The sequence below is a fragment of the Pongo pygmaeus genome, chromosome 12, assembly GCF_028885625.2.
Source record: "Pongo pygmaeus isolate AG05252 chromosome 12, NHGRI_mPonPyg2-v2.0_pri, whole genome shotgun sequence".
Taxonomy (NCBI): Eukaryota; Metazoa; Chordata; class Mammalia; order Primates; family Hominidae; genus Pongo; species Pongo pygmaeus.
Window position 1 is genome coordinate 118,421,841 of NC_072385.2, and position 20,208 is coordinate 118,442,048.

Here is a 20,208-nt window from a genome sequence, read left to right on the forward strand (position 1 = left end):
GGGTTCTATTCACTCGTCTTGTTGAGTCCTAATTAGGAAAAAAAAAAAAAAAAAAAAAAAAAGGCAGGCTAGTGGGAGCAGGGAAAAACAAAGAGATAAGGCAAATAAGCTATACGTCTGTCTTTCTTCATGGTCCAAAACATATAAACAAAAGGAAGAAACAAATAAGCCATAGGTCTACTTTTCTTTATGGCCCAGGACATATGGCCCTTCTACACAGATAACGTACTTAACTCACAAACTTCCTGCTTACCTTCAAATGCCTCAATTTCTCAAACACTTCAGCTGACAAAGAAAAAAAAAAAGAAAGAAAAGAAAAGAAAAGAAAAAGCAAGTTAACTTCCTGCTACCTTGGTGTTATCAATCACTCCAAGTTCCAGTCTATAAAATTCTCAACAAGCCTTTGTTTCCTAGCAATGAGCTCCTCCTCTGCTGATTCGGCCCGCTGCTCCCTGGCAACGAACTTTCATAGTTTCTTTAATCTGTCTTTCTTTATCTACCACTGTCTTGGTAAATTCTTTTACTCCCACACTCAGAAAGTAGTCACTCACTGGCGACGCGTTGAAAGAGTTCTTTCAACTCTGTATTTCTGCCTCTGTCTCTGCTCATTCCATTTCCAGCTACTTGAAATGCTTCTCCAGTGGATTAAAATTCTGCCTATTGTTAAAGACGCAGGGACAAGCTCCACGTCCTCCAGGAAATTCCTGCAGACTCTGGCCTTCGTTGCCTTTTCTGAGCTCCTGTAGCATTCTTCCTCTGCTACCTTTCATTGGATAACTTTGGTTGTTTATTTTAAAACCACTGTTTAAACTCTCTGTACGTGTTAGGCAAAGAATACACAAATGAACATTAGCATTTCAGTGGGGTACCTTTACCATTTCTGTTTTATAGAAACTGACTTATAAGAGAGGCTCAATGACTTGGCCGATCTCATGTAGATTAATGAACAAGGAGTGTATCAGGACCGGGAGACAAGTCGTTCCCAAGACAAGCAATAGTCCCTGTCCTTCCTACTGATAAAAGGGTTAACCTAGCATTTCCTTGCCGCGGTCAGTTCACTCCCTTCCCCGTGAATCAAAAGCGGCCGCGGATAGAGAAGCTTGTCCTGTGAGGGATTCCGTAGAGACACTCCTCCGCTGCCTGAGTCCCGGGCGAACATGGCGGCCCCCGAGTCAGGGCCGGCTTTGAGTCCAGGCACTGCAGAGGGTGAGGAGGAGACGATTCTCTATGACTTGTTGGTCAACACCGAGTGGCCACCGGAGACTGAAGTACAGGTGAACCAGGCCCGTCTACAGCAGCAGCCAACTTGGCGAGGGCGCTTCGTGGGCAGAGCCACGTAGCAGGAGCCACGTAGGGGAGTGGAGCCGGGTGGATGGGGGACTGGGGCCCGTTGGCTTGTGCGGTCGCCTTGGCAACGGCACCTTGGGCTAGTGGGGGTCTGGGGCGGGGTAGGGTGGTGGTCCCTGAGATTCTTCCTGGGCTCAGAATTCGGTTGTTGGGGGCTGGAACTTCGTGCTCTGGGGAGCGTACGATCTCACTTTGGTTCTTAGTTTCGCTCTCTGTATTCGGAGGAGAGAGGATTGTTAGTGTCGCTCTCTGTATTCGGAGGGGAAGGCACAGCACTGGACTCGAGGGTCCTTTCTCTTATCTGGACCCTTGGTGGTCCCTTCTCGCGGTCTGGCTAGGGCTAGTCTGGGCCGACGCTCAACTGCGGTGGGAGAATTTTCCAGGACCTTACAGTCTTCAGCATCTGCCAGGCTGCTGCAGAGCGCAGAATCTGAGCCTTTACCCATACCTGGGGCTGGATCGCGCCAGGTCTTGTGTGTTTCAATAAAGAGCATTTAATAAGGGTGTGCCTGTCCGTTCGTCCGTTTCGGTGTCACAGGTGCTGTGCTAGGTGCTAAGGATACAGAGATGAATATGCTTTCGTGGAGCTTCTCGTCTAGAGGGGAGACAGTCCCGTAAACGTTTTTCATAACCTAGCGTTTTCTGCGCTATAGTTAGCGATGTGAGCAAAATGCCACGGAAGTGCAGAGTAAAGAGCTGCTGACTCTTCTCTAGCGGGTTGGGATCTCCGCTAGAGAAGGGTTATAGAGGCTGATAATTTATAGACTGGATCTTGGGATTATCAGTTGTTTGGTAGTGAGGGCCTCCCGGGTCTGTGATGAAGAGTAGGAACCATGGATCCATGTTTATTTTATTTTAATTTTTTATTATTATTTTTTGGATCCATGTTTATTTAACAGATATTTATTGAGTGCTTAACACGTGCCAGTTACTGTTTTAGACCCAGAGGAAGCAGCCAGATCGAAAAGAACCTTTATTAAAGATTATGTAGTCCAGCCCATATGAGTTATCTTACATTTTTTCTGAGTGTTTCTTTACTGGAGAAACGACTCATTTTTCAGCCCAAAGTTTGTATTTTTTTCCTCTGTAGCCTCTTTTCCACTGCAGTTTGTGCTTATCTTGAATAATTTATTTTGTAGACGGGTAGAGATCTGCATATATTAGTTTAATTTCAAGTACTTAGTTTGTCTTAATGTGAATATTTTTTGGGTTATGCAGCTAGGAAGCTGTTGCTGAGGCAGCTGGTTAGATAAGTTTCCACTCCTTAACACTCATTGGTTAATTGCAATACTGTTTCAGAATGCTTACCATAAATTGATTCCAAAAAAGTAACCACAGAATTAACTTACTTTGAAACCCTTAGTACTTTGTTTTGTGTTTGTGTGTTGGGGGTGGGGGAGTTCAATTGATTTCTGCATTCTATCGATTTCTGCATTCTGTTGATTTCAGCTGTTGAATTATAAGCTCTTGGAGGGCAGACATCTGATTCATCTTTATATCTCTTCCCAGGGCCAAATTGTGTCTTGCATGAATCCAACAATCAATTCATGTTTATTGAGTGAAATAACTTTTCTGTGTTTTTTAAAAAAATCTGTCTACACTTACTGTATGTCCATTGTGCTTTTCTTGACAGCACTTTAGTGCATCTTATGCAGTGCCTAGCGTCATGAACCTACCCACAGTGTGTTCAGTGTATACTTATGGAATGGAATTATTTAATATAGCAATTACGTATCTGTGTATGTTTTGTTAGTAGCATTGTCTGTATAGATACACAACAGGTAGTCAATGAATTGGCATTGGAGATATGACCACTTTTCCTGTGAGCAAAACTTACAGCCTCAATAGAGTGTGCTGAACTGGCAACCAGTATGGTCTTTGGCCTTGACTTCTCTTGTCTGTGGATTGGTTTTTGATTTGGAAACAGTTTCCAGCTTCAATCCTTGTTCTTTCCTGCAAGGTTAGTCCTGACATGTGCCTCTGCCATGCTCACTTTACTCCTATTCTCCCGCATACTGCCTAGCTCTGCTATGCTCACTTTACTCCTATTGTCCCACATCCTGTGTCTACTTTTTTTTTTTTGAGACAGGGTCTCACTCTGTCACCCAGGCTGGAGTGCAGTGGCATGATCAGGGCTCACTGTAGCTTCGTAGCTTCAACCTCCTGGGTCACCTCCGCTTCCCAAGTAGCTGGGACTATAGGCATGCACTGCCATGCCTGGCCAATTTTTGTATTTTTTGTAGAGATGAGGTTTTGCCACGTTGCTCAGGCAGGTCTGGAGCTTCTGGGCTCAAGCAGTCGGCCCACCTAGGCATCGCAAAGTGCTGAGATTACAGGCATGAGCCACTGCACCTGAACATTCAGTCCTTAAGTAGTTTTAAGACACTGCTTCCCTGTGCCCAAAACTCTGAGTATTAGTAAATAAAAATAAGTTTACATATTGTATAAGTAATACTAGTCTGATACTAGAAGATTCAAATGTAAGTGTTTTTTGTTTTAAATTCCAGCCTAGAGGCAACCGAAAACATGGTGCATCCTTTATCATCACGAAAGCAATTCGAGGTAAATATAGCTTATTTCTCTACAGTAATGATATGGTTAACAGTTAGAATGTGTTCTTTAGACTTCTGATGTGGAGCCTAATAAAGGTAACGTGTTATCTGAGTTCAATTATATATATATTTATATATACACACATATGTACGTATATGTATACATTTGTATATTTACACATGCACGTTTTTAGCTCTAATGCAGCTTGGAGCTAAAGTATATAGCTTTGGTTTAACCATTATGGATGTATTCTAGAACAGGTATCCTCAATTCCTGGGCCATGGACTGGTACCAGTCTGTGGTCTGTTAGGAACCAGGCTGCATAGCAGGAGTTGAGCGATGGGTGAGTGAGCATTACCACCTGAGCTCCACTTCCTGTCAAATAAGTGGCAGCATTAGATTATCACGGAAGTGCAAACCCTATTGTGAACTGCACGTGTGAGGGATCTAGGTTGCATGGAAAAATTGTCTTCCACAAAACCAGTCCCTGGTGCCAAAAAGGTTGGGGACCGCTGTTCTAGAAGGAATGAAGGTCAAAGCCAGTATGAGTCTCAGAAAATCTGTGGACGTTGAAGGTGAAAATACACTGAGAGACTATTTTAAGGGGTTTATGTGATGTTTCAGATACATCTGGTCAGAGATACTCAAATTACAGATTTGGTAAGCCAGGGTATTCATTTAACTCCTGACAGATTTTACGTATGAACTAACAAGAGTCTGAGAAAGGATTGAGCACTAGGTTTACTGAGCTGGTGCCATGATGGGTTTACCATATTCATTAATAGAGTCCTTTTATCAGACTAGAAACGTAGGTGCCGTTACTCCTTTATGATTTTAGATAAGAAAACTTGCTCAAGGTCATTCATTTGGAATTTGACTGCATGTCTTTCTGGCTCCACAGTCCATCCTTATACCAGTGAATTTAAGTTCCTTATAAAGAGAAAATTCATTTTCACAGAAGTACTTGAAATTAACTATAATCTTCTGATTATCCTTTTATCTTCTGATAAAATTACAGTTAATTATGGTTAATTTTATCTTCTGATACAAGAAGCACTAGCATATTCAGTTTTCATAATGACAAATGCTTTTAAATTTTGAGAATTTAGAAAATGTGTACATATAATAAAAATTCATTGTAGAAAATACAGACACTATAGATAACTACAAATTAGAAAAAAATTTGTCCTCATCTTATCACCTGGAGAGAATCTGTTATTCTTTAGATATTTTTCCATTGGTATATACCTAACTGGATACACAGGTACACACATACATGTACATTTAGAATGATAGAAAGCATTGTTTTTTCATAGCGTGTTAGAGGTTTTGTTTTCTGTGGGCTTTCCCATTTTAGGTATTATTATTTTTAAAATATTTGCTATAAAGTGTAAAATACAGCTTGTTTTAATTTTTTACACAACTATTTTGGTTTCTAAGGGGTGATTATTATAACTTCTAGTCCATGGTTTCATGAAAGCTTCTTAGATTAAATTTAACATCTCAAACTGCTTTTATTTCTTCAACAGGAAATACTTGAAACTTTTGAATAACACACAAACTTGGAATTTAATAAATATATGACCCTGTAAATGTTACAGTGTATATTAGGTTATATTTAGTCTCTCATTTTAAGAGTTGAGTTCTTTATTTTTTTTAATGACTCACTGTGTAGTATATTTCAGATTTCTCATCTATAAATCTAATTTGAAAATGATTCTTAACAGCTGATTTATATTTGGCTTTGCCATTTCTTTTGATTACAGATCGTTTATTATTTTTACGCCAATACATCTGGTACAGGTGAGTCTTTGGTTCTTCAGAGAAACAGTATGAACATCAAATATAAACAATATTATTCTATATATGATTTGTTTTCATAATTGAATTCTAGATCATGATAAAGTTGCTGACATTCAGGCAAACTCAGTATGAGACATTTCAAACATTTAGGTAGAATCTGACAAGATATCTCAGTAGACTTAGGGTAGTTTTTGTTCCCTTAGTTACTATTAAGAATGTCTCATGACAATTTCTGCTTCCTCTGATGACTATTCTCAGGCTTATCTTGAATGTCCATATGAAGCATCTGTAGCTTGCATATCTTTTAAAATACATTTTTGTTCTTGTCACATCATCTCACTTGTGGTTAATATTCAACTGCTGTGTATCAGAGAAGGTTCTTTAGGTTTCAGTTCTTGTATATTTTTTAATTCCTTGAGTGTTAAGTATATTTTCAGGCATGATGCTAATTTCCAGCTTTAGAAAGAACAAAGAAATAATTATTATGACAAAAAAGTTATAATTCTGCTTTTAGATACATGTGTAGGAATTGTTTTATAGAATTATTTACATAGATTGCTTTTTCTTTGAGGGTATCTTGTCATAAAGTTCCAGAGATAATATAGTTCCATAAAAGAGACCTTTGGCATTTCTCTAGGACTTGCTCCAATGTCTTTCTGCTTTTACTCTATGTATGTGTGTGTGTATGTGCATACATGTATATATGTACGCATATTTACAATTTCTATACTTAATTGTATCACTTTTTTGTGGGTTTGGCATATGATAGGATAGAGCAATGAGTAGGAAGAGAGAGTGGAAGGAGAGGATAGGAGTGTGGGAGGTGGCCTGTGTTTTCTGACTTCTCTAGGCGACAGTTTGTTAGTCCTGAACACCCTTGGATAAGGTGTCAGGCTTGTCTTGTTCAGGTTGCTACTTGATAATTCTTTTTGTTATTTATTGAGAAGGAAGACTCAAGAAGTTAGCTCTGATACAAGCCCTATCCTCTGTGTGAGAACCTTATGATCAGACATCATAAGTAGGTATCTTTTTGTCTCCCTTCCTCCTGAGAAGCCTTTTTCCTTGAATCATTGTACAGGTTGCAAATGCACCATTAAGTGATTAATCTGTCTCATGATATGCTGCTTTCAAAAAGATTATAGTTTAATTTGTGCTGTTGAGTTTATGGTAATTAAACCCAAAGGTTTTGGGGTCAATATTTGTTTCAAGTGGCTTTTTCTTATTTTTTTAAAAAAGTTCTTTTCTTTTAATTATGAAATATAAACATACTGAGAATTATTGACAATATAATAAACCTGTATCAGCTAGCTCTTTTTCTTTTTATGCAAAATGTTACATCTCAAGTCCTTTCCCTTTTTCTTTTCCCTTCCCTTCCAGAGGAAATTATCATCCTCATATAGACAGTATTCACATACATGTTTTGTATCTTCATTATATTTTTGTAACTGTCTTTTGATATTATTTTGTGTTTTAAAAAATGAGCATAAATGTACTACATGTATATTACTAATTTTTTTTTTTTTAAAGAGAGGGTCTTATTGTGTTGGTCAGGCTGGAGTACAGTGGCTATTCACAGGCAAGATCATGGTACACTGTAGCTTTAAACTCCTGTGCTCAAGCAATCCTCCTGCCTCAGCCTCCCGTGTAGCTGAGACTATAGGCACATACCATCGTGCCTGGCCACTAACATTTTGGAATCCTATTTTGTGTTTTCTGATTTCCATAATGTATTTTTTTTCTATTTTTCTTTCATGAAATTATGTTCTTTATTCTTCTTTTCCATCTGTTTTCTTGATTTCTTCAGGTATTAGTCCTCTGATTTGCTCTGTCTACTTACTCACTTATGATGGGTAGTTTCATGTCTTTTGTGAATGGTTTTATTTTGAACTTAGGCTTGCAGAGTCTTGCATCACATGAGTAAAGTGAAATTGTAATCTGATCTTGCATATAGTACAGACTTGGACTTTTACTTTTTCATAGGAGATTTTATTCTTATCCTCCACAGAACCATAGTTCCAGGGAGAGAAGAGAGTCTTTAGTCTCCCTGGGCCTATGGTGAGGTGTTTCTAGTTCTCTCAATGACCTGGTGCAGTCATTTGAGCATCCTGGCCTTTGCAGGAGTCTCACTTCCAACTCCTGTCCTCTCTTTGGTTCAGTAGCTCATTTCCTATCTCGCTTGCTAAGTCCTGTTTTGAGTTCTTGTCTCTCTCTTTACCCTGTGCCCAATTCTAGCTTTCAGTGACTTTTTCATTTCTAGTACTTGGAAATTTATCTTTCTTTCTTGTGAGTTTAACTCTATGCTAAAATTTGTTTTTGTTACAGTTGAGCCAGAGTTCCTAGGTAGTTAGAGCAGAAAGGGTTGGTATAAGTGTACTCTGCTCTGTTATTGGTATGCTAGATGTCTGTTACCTGGGAAGTACATAACATTTATACCTTTGAACACACCACTGTGTTTTTTGGAAATAGATAAATATATATGGTCAAATTTCAGCTACCAAATAGTAACTTTGGGTTTTGGGTTTGCTAATATTCAAATTTTATATTCTAATGGAAAAAAATCTATGTCTCTCTCTATAAGTATATGTGCTATTTGTCTGCATATATGTGGTTTTCATGATTAGATTTTAAGCTAACTAATGTGTTGTGATTTCAGCCCGGCACCTTTTTTGCTCCCTGATGGACTGGTTCGCTTGGTTAATAAACAGATAAACTGGCATTTGGTACTTGCAAGGTAAGGAAGTGTAAAATTCATATGTTTTTCTATCTGGTTTAGCTTTTACATTTCATTATGGTTGTTAATTTTGGAATCCTTATGGCTTTCAGTCTTGATTTTTATTGTATGTAAATCTCTTTGTTGCAAATATTTAGTATTGTTTAAACTTTTTTCTTTTTTAGAGAGAGGGAGAGAGAGGGAGAGAGGGAGGGAGGGAGAGAGGGAAACAGGGAGAGAGGTAAAGAGAAGGAGAGGGAGAGAGAGTGGGAGGGAGCGAGGGGGAGAGAGGGAGTGAGATGGGAAGAGTGGGAGAGAGAGAGCGAGAGAGAGCTTAAACATGTTAATTCATGCTTTATTAAATCATTTTGTATGCTTTTGTACCTATATCCTCATCTAATTGTAAGGTCAAAAGATGGATAATTAAAGCACGTGAACAAATTTAAAAATGATTTTTAACTTATTAAATAATTCCATCTGTGTTGAAAACTGCTATAGATATTCATAATAGATTTTCTTCCCCCTCTTTCTTCTCCATAAAAGCAATGGAAAGCTTTTGGCTGCTGTTCAAGATCAGTGTGTGGAAATCAGGTAATTATTAATATTATTCATATTCAAGATTTCCTTTGAGAAATATTTGTTACTCTATAAATGGAAACTAAGATTTTTATAGGAGGTATATTTAAAAGGATTTTATTATTAACTCACTTAATTTTGTGAGTGTCAAACACCAACTTATGCCTGTTAAAAAATTAAGGATGCTTTCTCAGAGTTATATGCTTGTCTTTCTCCTTCCCAGATCATTCTGTTGCCTCTTAAGAAGTTTTACTTTCTCAGTAAATGAGGCCTATCCTCCAGAACTCTGGAAATCACTGTTGTGTGACTATTTACTGCTACATCAGCTAAACAGACACTCAGGAAGGTGTAAAAGAGTAGGGATGGTTCAGCACTTTGGGAGGCCGAGGCGGGCGTATCACAAGGTCAAGAGATTGAGACCATCCTGGCCAACATGGTGAAACCCCGTCTCTACTAAAAATACAAAAATTAGCTGGGCGTGGTGGCACACACCTGTAGTTCCAGCTATTCGGGAGGCTGAGGCAGGAGAATTGCTTGAACCTGGGAGGCAGTGAGCCGAGAACTAGTTACAGTGAGCTGAGATTGTGCCACTGCAGCCCAGCCTGGCGACAGAGCGAGACTCCATCTCAAAAAAAAAAAAAAAAAAGGTATGGTTTTGCTCTGTTGGTACAAAACTGTAGATTGAATATGGGTGTGCAAAAGATCAAAATTACATATTACTTGAGACCAATTATGCTGTCTGTCCTCTTGAGACGTTCAGTGGTATTATATACACATCTAAAAGACATCTCTAAGCTGGACTTTTCGGGTGTTTTATTTTTAAACAGTGTATCAGTTATGAAAGAAATAGCAACAGTAGCAACTGAGAAAAATGAGTTCATTCTTTGGGAAATGTTATTAGGAAGATCATATGGAAGAGAAATATATTTACTGTTCGTTAAGTGGAAGTGGACCATTACAAAGGTCTTCATTATCGTCATCTTCACATGGAGTGGGCTGAGGAGGAGAAGGAGGAGGAGGAAGGTGGTCTTGCCGTCTCAGAGTGGTAGAGGTGGAAGAAGATCCACACAGACATGGACCTGCATAGTTGAAACCTGTGTTGTTCAAGGGTCAATTATAGTAATTCCATAATATTTCACTGAGTGCACATAGCAAAGTTTAATCTCTTTATACTGGCTATTATTTTCCTCCTTTATAAATGAGACCATACCAGTTTTTTTGATATCTGTATGTATCTGTAATTATTTCCTGGGGATAACTTTATAGAAATAGAATTGTTAGGTCAAATGCTACAGACATGAAGGTTTTGGATAATTGTTATTAAATTATTTTCTAGAAGGTTTACCAGTTTTCATTTTTAAACATATTTTATAATAATTATACTACTTGGTATATATTTCAGGATTACAGATTTAAAATAGGTTGTTGATTTAAATATGGTGACCTATTAAGGCTGTTTGATTTCTTAAAATAAGACTTTTTTCCCCTAAGTGATCAAACTTTGTAATATGATACAGACCAGTGGTTCTTAATTAGGAATGATGTATCCAGCAAAAAAATATTTTTGCTTGGGCCCCATCCCACATTTCTTGATTCAGAACCTTTGGGAATGGGGACCAGACATCTCTATTGTATGAAAAGACCATGGTAAATTCACTTAGGCTGTGTCACTATATTCCATATATATGTCTCCATACGATGTAGCTCCATATCTGATGCAATAAGAAGGTTGGAAGAAAATATTGTCACGACAAAAGGGTTATAATTGAGGCACAAAACCATGTCTGAGAGGAGATATGATTGAGCGTTGTATATAGAGGCTGTCTAGTCCACAGTATCTGGTATTTTATGGTTCTATACAGTGTTATGATGAAACTTTTGCCTTGATTTTGCATGTTTTACAGGTCTGCAAAAGATGATTTTACATCCATTGTTGGGAAATGTCAAGGTGAGAGTTTCCGAAATATTTAAAGAATGAAAATTTCAAATGTGCAATGGTTTACAATGTTTATTAAAAGTTAGAATAGATATTAAATATTAACAAGGATTATCATGACTATTAAAATAATTTAAAAAACTTTTTTTTTAGTGTCTTAAGTATTTTGCTTTAAAATGGTTCATTTTAGTGAGATTTGGAAACTGGGTTCTAAAAAAGTCTAAGCCAGTTATGGGATGAAGTATTTTTAACTGTCTGTAGCCCTTTATTTTGCATTAAATGCAGAAATAAATAGGTATAAGTTAAGAGTTAGTCAGATACAGACTAGTTAAAAAGTCTAGGATTTGGTCTTTTTTTATATATTCAGCAAAAATTTACTGACTGTAATTTATGTGTATGTGCTGTTTTGCTGGGTGCTTGAGGTATGATTGTGACCAAAAAGACCTGCTCCTTTATCTCATGAAGCATATAGATGCGCAAATATATAATTATAAACTTCAACAAATTTAATTAAGGAAAAATTAAATCCCATGGGATTTCTTAACCAGGGGTGTCAGATGAGATGGCTGAGAAAGAAAAATGACTTTTGGAAAGCAACTTTAAGAATGAGTAGTCTGGGCGCAGTGGCTCACGCCTGTAATCCCAGCACTTTGGGAGGCCGAGGTGGGCGGATCACTTGAGGTCAGGAGTTTGAGACCAGCCTGGCCAACATGGTGAAACCCCGTCTCTACTAAAAATACAAAAATTAGCCAGGCGTGGTGACACATGCCTGTAATTCCAGCTATTTGGGAGGCCGAGGCAGGAGAATCACTTGAACCTGGGAGATGGAGGTTGCAGTGAGCTGAGATTGAGCCACTGGATTCCAGCGTGGGCAACAGACAGAGTGAGACTCCGTCTCAAAAAAAAAAATAGAAAAGAGAGAAAGAAGGAACCTTATGGGAGAAAAAAAGGGTGGTATTAGATAAATGCATCTATTACCTATGTTTTATTTACAGGACCTACAGTTCCATCTGTCTGATCTTGTGTTAGTTTAACAGTGTAATTGTAGGAAGTATAATGATGGTAATTGTGGTTATTGTGTTGATGACAAACATTTATAGTGTTCTGACTGTGTGTCTGGCACTGTATTTAGGGCTTTACATGATTTTCTTGTGTAATAGAAATGAAGCAGTATAAATATTTTATCGTAAAACAGTATTAGGATAAAATAAATATTTGACATCAATAGAGAGCAAGGAGGTGGGAGGCACTGGTAGTTTTCGGAGCTGCAATATGGTAACACAGAAGATTCCCCCACTCCCTCATGGAAATGGTGTTCTTTTTTTATTTTTTATTTTTTGAGATAGGGCCTCACTCTGTTGCTAGGCTGGAGTGCAGTGGTGTGATCATGGTTTACTGCAGCCTGACCTTGTGGGCTCAAGTGATCTTCCTGCCTCAGCCTCATGAGTAGCTGGGACCACAGGCATGCACCAGCATGCCTGGCTAACTTTTTATTATTTTTAAATTTTTTGTAGAGATGAGGGTCTTGCCTTGTTGCCCGGGCTAGCCTCAAACTCCTGGGCTCAAGCAGTTCTCCTGCCTCAGCCTCCCAAAGTGCTGGGATTATAGGTGTGAGCCACTGTGCCCAGCCTTTGAGAGAGAGATAATCACTGTACTTGTACTAAGTGCCATGGTGGAGAAGAATCACCTTTAACTTAATTTTACCAAGCCCTGGGAGCCTGTTTATTTATTTGTATAGTAATTTTATTTATTTATTTATTTATTTTTTGAGACAGGGTCTCAGTCTTTCGCTCAGGCTGGAGTTCAGTGGCATGATCATGGCTCACTGCAGACTCAACCTCCTGGGCTCAGGTGATCCTCCCATCTACGTTTCCCAGGTGGCTGGGACTACAGGTGCATGTTACCATGCCCAGCTAATTTTTTTGTGTTTTTTATAGATACAGGGGTTTACCATGTTGCCCAGCCTGGTGCACTCATGGGCTCAAGTGATCCTCTCACCTTGGCCTCCCAAAGTGCTGACATTACAGGCGTGAGCCACTGTGCTCAGCCTGTTTAAATAGCTCTTTTATTCCACTTGTGTACTTCCGCCATCACAGCCTTAGTTCAGGCTCTTAACATTTTTTACTTGGTTTCTTACAACAGTCTGCTGACAAAGTTTTCTTCTGTATGCCCTTTAGTAATCCACACTTTATACTCCTTGGCAAATTGATCATTAAAAAAACACTATTCTAGCAGGTAATCCTTCACATCTGACTTAACTGCTTTCTAGATTTCTAGTAACCTTGGGCAAGTTACCTCTCTGAGCCCCAGTTTCATTATCTGTAAAATGGGCATAATTTTATAAATTGAGTTGTGGGAAGATTATATGAATTAATATATGTAAAACTCTCGGCATAGTGTCTGACACATCATGAGTACTTAGGAGATGTTGAGCTATTGTTATAATTACTGTTACTATGATTCTGCCTAAAATCTGTCAGTCGTTTGCTATTGACTGGAATACAGTTCATTTTTTCTAATTTACAATAAAAGACTTTTCGCAATCAGCCTGTCTATCCCGTGAGAGTCCCCTGCCATATGTCTTATGTTCTAGTACAAAACAGTGTGCAATTTTCTAATCCCATTGTGTTCTTCATGCCTTCATGTACAGATGGTTCCTTTTCTTGGAAGCTCCTACCTTTATATTGAATTAATTAGTCTTGTATATTTTAGATCAAGCATTGGCTCTCCTCCCTGTGTTCGTTCCCACCATTTGTACATCTTCATGTTTCCCATCTAGTTGCTTGTGCCTGTATCACAGCACTTACTTAGCCTGCTTTCCTTTTTTATTGGTTTAATTTACATATATTTTTTGAGATGAAGTCTTGCTCTGTTGCGCAGGCTGGAGTGCAGTGGTGTGATCTCGGCTCACTGCAACCTCCGCCTCCCAGGTTCATGTGATTCTCTTGCCTCAGCCTCCTGAAGTAGCTGGGATTACAGGTGCGTGCCATCACACCCGGCTTCTTTTTGTATTTTTGGTAGAGATGGGGTTTCACTATGTTGGCCAGGCTGGTCTCGAACTCCTGACCTCAGGTGATCCACCTGCCTCAGCCTCCCAAAGTGCTGGGATTACAGGCATGAGCCACTGTGCCTTGCCTGATTTCTTTTTTAATTGTTGATTTGCTTGTCGGATTCCCAATTAGATTGTAAATTATTTGATGGCAGGGATCATATCTTACCCAATATAATTTTTTTTTTTTTTTTTGTGCTTAGCACGGTGCCTGACACATCGTAGGCACACAATTTTTGACCCTATCAAGTGGGTAATGGCGCTTGGGAACTATTCAAATGATTTTTATGGATGAATGAATATACCAACAAAGTATGTTTGCCTGTTTCTTGTTAAACTTTAGAAATTCACAAGAGTGTGTATATATTTATTATATATAATACTGTCTATATTATACATATTACAGAGATCCATATATAAATTTGTGGAAAGCTCTCATGGCATTAATATTTTTTATTCCTTATGTATACGTGTATACACATAGCATGAATAGAGCAATAAGGGTGGATAAGAAGACCTGTTTGCCTAATCCTTTTGGGAGTAATAGAAGGGGAGGTAGTGTTTAAGTATGAATATCTAAAGCTTGGGGCTCTAGCCCTTTTTGAATATACCTTCTGTAGTTTCCTCACCAGTGCTTATTAGAGTAGACCAGGCCTTGCTTAAATAACGTGTAAAGGTCAAGAAGTTGCCAGAAGAATAATTTGGTGGGTATTCAATTGCCTTTTTCCCAGTGCAGCCCTTTCACTGGGTGAGGGCTTGTGGGGACCTACGATAGGTTTCTGAGGAATGTGCTTAGAGTGTTGGAGTGATTCAGATATACAGGGTTCTTTTGAGCTTTGGCATTAGACACCTGCTCCCAGCCAGTAAGTAAATCGAGAAATCTACAAATTAACATGAACGTGGGAAGCTTTACCCTTCTGTATTTTATACAAATTATAATATTTGTCAGATTTTTAGTGTGTACGGTTAATGTGGCAGCAAGGATAAGAAAATAATGATTTGAGAGCTAATGTTTTATTTTGTTGGCTTCTGTGTGTGTGAATTTATGACCTTAATACTGCATTAATGGCTTCTTTCCATTTCACATAATGTGAGGTAATGATCATTTGCTTGTTATCTGACTCATCTTTATGGGAATAACTCCCATATGCCAAATGATATTTCATGTGTGTGCCTGGAGAAAAGGAGCCAGATTGTTGTTAATGTATTTTTGAAACTACATATTGCAGAGTCTACAAACTGAAATAGGAGCTATTTGGTTCTACTCTGATATTTTTCAATTATTGTTTTATAAAATACATGCCATTTGAGAATGTTTTAAATGTGAATTGTAACTTGTTTTGGCTCTGTTAGGCCATAAGTAGTAATTCAGTTTTCTCTTTCTACCTGAATAATGACCTAAAAATAGCACATGAAATTAGAGTTTTTAAAAAGAGTTGTACTATGTTAGTCAACAGATTTTTTTCATAGTTTTGATTTTGAGATACCATAAATGCGAATTTCCTAATTGTACGTAACAACTTGCCTACTGTAGGTATGGTGAGGTCCCATCAGCCCTCCAGTGGCTGGGTGGGCACTCTGACAGCTTGAGCTTCTACTGGTTGCCTCTGGCTTCCAGCAGCCTCATCAGTTTACTGTTAGATGCCATACAAATATGATTTTCTCTGTGTGTTGACGTGAAAAAGGTTGGGAGGGATAGACTATTTGAAACACCCAGACTTGGTTTTTTTGTTTTGTTTTCAGATGGAGTCTGGCTCTGTCACTGAGGCTGGAGTGCAGTGGCGCCATCTAGGCTCACTGCAACCTCCACCTCCCGAGTTCAAGTGATTCTCCTGTCTCAGACTCCAAGTAGCTGGGATTATAGGCGCCTGCCACCACGCCCAGCTAATTTTTGTGTTTTTAGTAGAGTCGGGGTTTCACCATGTTGGTCAGGCTGGTCACAAATTCCTGACCTTAATTGATCCACCTGCCTCGGTCTCCCGAAGTGCTAGGCTTACAGGCGTGAGCCACCATGCCCGACTGAAACACCCAGACTTTGAAATGAAGCATTTTGTTCCAGAATTGTGATTCAGGATCCTCAGATTATATGATAACTGTTTGCCCTTTTTTTGTAAGTTTAGATGAAGTAATTTTTTCCTATTGAAAAAATAATACACATTCTTCGTAGAAACTTTAGAAACTAAAAGTGAGAAAAAAGTAGAAAAGAAAAATAAGCTCACCACCAAGAGATAAATACTATCAACATTTTATTTATTGTTTCAGACATTTTTCTGTACCTGTTGCTGTAGATATGTTCTGTGAAAATAAGTGTTTTGTATAATCTGATTTCTTCACTTAAAGATAGGTTGTTAAAAAAGAGTAATTTTTAGGTTGAAGTTTAAGAAGCACTTTCCAGAGTATCTTTTTTGATCATTTCTACTGAATAGCATCTTAGGTGTTAGGACATAGGTCTTCCAGCTATCCAGACAATCCAGGAAATGCTTATAAACTTGATCTCTGAGCAGCAAGCAAATAGATATTGTATTTGATTCCACCAGCAAGGGAAAATCATCATCAGGCATTTATGCAAATAATTGTGTACAACATAGCAGATTGTTGCATCTGCGTTCATGAAGAATATTGGTATCTAGATTGCTCTTTTGTAATGTCTTCCTGGTGTGGTATTGGAGTAGTGCTGGTTTGAAAAGGGTTGGCAAGTGTTCCCTCCTTTTTTATTTTCTGAAACAGTTTGTGTAGAATTGAATTATTTCTTCCTTAAATGTTTGATGGAATTCACCAGTGAAACTTGGAGTTTTCTTGTAAGCAGTCTTTTAATTAATCAATTTTAAATCTTGAGTTTAGTTAAAATAGTAGTAATTAATAAGGCTTTTTAAAATTTTAGTTTCCTTTTATTTCAGTTTTTGTGGAATTTTTCCCTAAATTGTAGAAATTATTGGCTTAATGTTTATAATATTCCCTATTTTCCTTCTGTCTGTAGGCTCTGTACTGATGTCCCCTCTATCAGTTTTGAGATCTGTACTTGGTATTTTTCCCTTTTCTCTTAAATCAGTCAGGCCAGAGTTTTGTCCATTTGTTAATATTCTTCAATAAAAAAATTTTGGGTTTTATGGATTTCTTTTCTCGCTTACCTTGATTTTTGCCCTTATTAGTTCCTTTCTTCTGCATACAGGATTTAATTTGCTCTCATTGTTATAGATGGAAGGTGGAAATTTAGATTACTGAATTTAAACTTTTTTCATATATAAACATTTAAGCCTATTCTAATATAAGCATCTTTTTGTTAATTACCTCTAATTTAATTCTTTTGTTGCCAGAGAACATAAACAACATGATTTTAACCTTTTTCATTTATTGAGGCTTGATTTATGGCCTAGCATATATTCTGTCTTCATGAATGTTTCACATTTAAAAGAATTTGGTTCTTGGGTATAGTGCGGGTATTGGATATAGTATTATTATTTTTTTTTTGCTAGCCAGAGTCTTGCTCTATCACCTAGGCTGGAGTGCAGTGGCACGATCTTGGCTCACTGCAACCTCCACCTCCTGAGTTCAAGCAGTTCTCATGCCTCAGCCTCCTAAGTAGCTGGGATCACAGGCATGCACCACAATGCCCAGCTAAGTTTTGTATTTTTTAGTAGAGACGGGATTTCACCATTTTGGACAGGATGGTCTCGAACTCCTGACCTCGTTATCCGCCCGCCTTGGCCTCTCAAAGTGCTGGGATTACAGGCATCAGCCCTGAGCCTGGCTCTTTCAGCTCTTTAAAGATGTCATTGTTTTGTTTTTGACAAGAAATTGGGAGTCATTGCTATTGTTTTCTTGGATATAAGGTGTCTTTCTTTCCTCTGTCTACTTTAAAATTTTCTCTTTATTATTGTTTGTCAGACATTGATTATCATGTGCCTGGATAGCTTTTGAGTTTATCCTGCTTTAAGTTCATTAAGCTTCTAGATAAGCAGTTTTGTAGATTTCTTCAAATTTGCAAAGTTTATGCCTATTGTTTTTACCCAATTGATTTTTAAATTTGTTGTGGCATCTTTTTCCATAGAGAATTCCCTCCCTCCCTTCTTCCCTTCCTCCCTTCCCTCCTTCCCTCTTTCCCACCTTCCTTCCTTCCTCCCTCCCTCCCTCCACCATTTGTCACTTTTTTTCTTTATAAAGTCAGAGTTTCTTATATTTAGGCCTTTCTTATTGTAGAATTGTTAAGGTTTTTCTCTTGTGTTCTTCTGGCGACACTATTAAACATTTACGTATTTGGCTTCTCTGATGTCTTTCCACTCCCACTAGTTTGCCCTTGCTCACTGGTTCTTGACTTGACTTGGAAGTAAAGAATGTATATATGAGAGATTGTTCATTGAATTCACTATGAAAATGAGGAAACTGAGGCCATACCCAGGGTCATACCCAGGTGTCTTGTGGTAGCACTGAGACAAGAACCCAGTATTTATTATTTTTAAATCCTTGCTCATTTCCATTGCTAGTTTGGGTAAATGGGCACTGGATTGAAGTCTGCTCCTTGAGAATTTGGGTGTTTGTTATGTCCCACCAGAGTACTAGGCACTGGTCATAAACATTATGAACAAAATAGACACAGCTCCTGACATTTTGGAATTTATAGATTAACAAATAAGGCAGACAGTAAAATGTCTGACAAATGATACGGTTTGGCTCTGTGTCCCCACCCAAATCTCATCTTGATTTGTACTCCCATAACTCCCACGTGTTGCGGGAGGTACCCAGTAGGAGATGATTGAATCATGGGTGGCAGTTTCACCCATATTGTTCTTGTGATAGTGAATAAGTCTCACGCGATCTGATGGTTTTATCGGGGTTTTCTGCTTTTGCATCTTCCTCATTCTCTCTTTGCCTGCTGCCATCCATGCAAGATGGGTCTTGCTCCTCCTTGCCTTCCACCATGATTGTGAGGCTTCCCTAGCCACGTGGAACTGTAAATTCAATTAAACCTCTTTCTTTTGTAAATTGCCCAGTCTCAGATATGTCTTAGCAGCAGCATGAAAACGGACTGGTGTAACAAACAAATGTATAATTATTTGGCGTAAGAGCTGTGAAGGACATGAAATCATTGGACTGGTGGAAAATAATGGGGCTCAGACGCTACTTAGGGTGGTCACAGAATGCCTTCTAAGGAAGTGCTATTTAAAGTGAAGCTTGAAAGATGAAAAAAAGCCAGTGGAGTGTTAGGGAAAGAGTGTTCCAGGCAGAGAAAATAGCATCCACAAAAGCTCTGAGGTGGGAAAGAGCTTGGCAACTGGGCAGATTTGAGGAGCTACAGCTGATGAAAATATGAGTGGGGGGTATAGACTTGATTTCACCATGCACGTGTCAGTTGTCAATTTGCTGGTTAACTTTTACCATCAGTGTTTCTTGCATACTTTTCAGACAACTTGATTGACACTTGCTTTGTAAAAATCTGTACTGTTCGTTCCTTTCCCAAGCCACACAAGCAACTGGAAAAATCCAGTGATAAAGTCTTTATTTTCACACTGTTATGTGAAATCTTATCTTGTAATGAAAAAATATTTTTATCTAGGTCAAAACACCTGCTGAATTTTCTGGAGTTACTGGTTGTAACTAGAATAGTAAAAGCAAATCCCTTGCAGATGCAATGCAGTGCATAGAATCTGTTTATCTTATCAAAATGAAATAAGAGGAAAAATCTGTTATCACATGGTAGTGTTTCCTTAGCACATAAATATTTTTCAGGGGAAAATTGTCACCTTGCTCGTTTTTATGTAGCATCTGTGCATATGTCAGTTTTTTATTCTTTTGTTATTTTGCACCTATGTGTGCTTTGAAGTTTGATTTTTTATTTTAGCAGTCTAAAGACAGGGAATTGATTTTTTAGAAAAAATTATTCCCACTTACAAAAATGGCTGTTCCAGAATGTATGCAGTATCTTGTTAGGCTTTAATAAAATTAATTAGACTTATCCATGCTGAATGACCTCTCTGGGATTTTTTTGTATACTTTTAACCTATCGATAAATAATCAAAATGAAGAAACTCATTGATGTCTGGTGTACTTTCACCATATATTCCCTAGAATATATATTCCCTAGAATATATATTACAAAGTTAAGGGAAGTCTGAACTCTACACATTATTTCTTTTAGGTAGATAGATGACTTCCATTATAGAATTCACATTTCATTGGTAGTCCTGGAGGGATGGTGAACTCTTACCATTACCTTGCCCTGTTAATAGAGATTTTTTT

At 38.1% G+C, this 20,208-nt stretch overlaps 2 protein-coding genes across 4 annotated transcripts in view; one reads left to right on the forward strand and one right to left on the reverse strand.

Annotated features, from left to right (window-relative positions):
* DDX1 (DEAD-box helicase 1) overlaps window positions 1–647 on the reverse strand; it is a 67,363-nt gene extending 66,716 nt beyond the window's left edge. The window contains exons 1-2 of one of the 3 annotated variants that reach the window (XM_063648941.1): window positions 552–647; window positions 254–285 (exon numbers count right to left, since the gene is read on the reverse strand). The gene's annotated coding sequence lies outside the window, so the exon portion shown is untranslated. The remainder of the gene's footprint in view (window positions 1–253; window positions 286–551) is intronic. The other 2 variants (XM_063648942.1, XM_063648940.1) reach the window with 2 other exon arrangements.
* A 294-nt stretch (window positions 648–941) lies between these two features.
* NBAS (NBAS subunit of NRZ tethering complex) overlaps window positions 942–20,208 on the forward strand; it is a 393,558-nt gene continuing 374,291 nt past the window's right edge. The window contains exons 1-6 of the mRNA XM_054476756.2: window positions 942–1,274; window positions 3,855–3,909; window positions 5,667–5,703; window positions 8,357–8,434; window positions 8,957–9,004; window positions 10,894–10,937. Of these exons, the coding sequence (XP_054332731.1) occupies window positions 1,158–1,274; window positions 3,855–3,909; window positions 5,667–5,703; window positions 8,357–8,434; window positions 8,957–9,004; window positions 10,894–10,937 (379 nt within the window). The 5' untranslated portion in view covers window positions 942–1,157. The remainder of the gene's footprint in view (window positions 1,275–3,854; window positions 3,910–5,666; window positions 5,704–8,356; window positions 8,435–8,956; window positions 9,005–10,893; window positions 10,938–20,208) is intronic.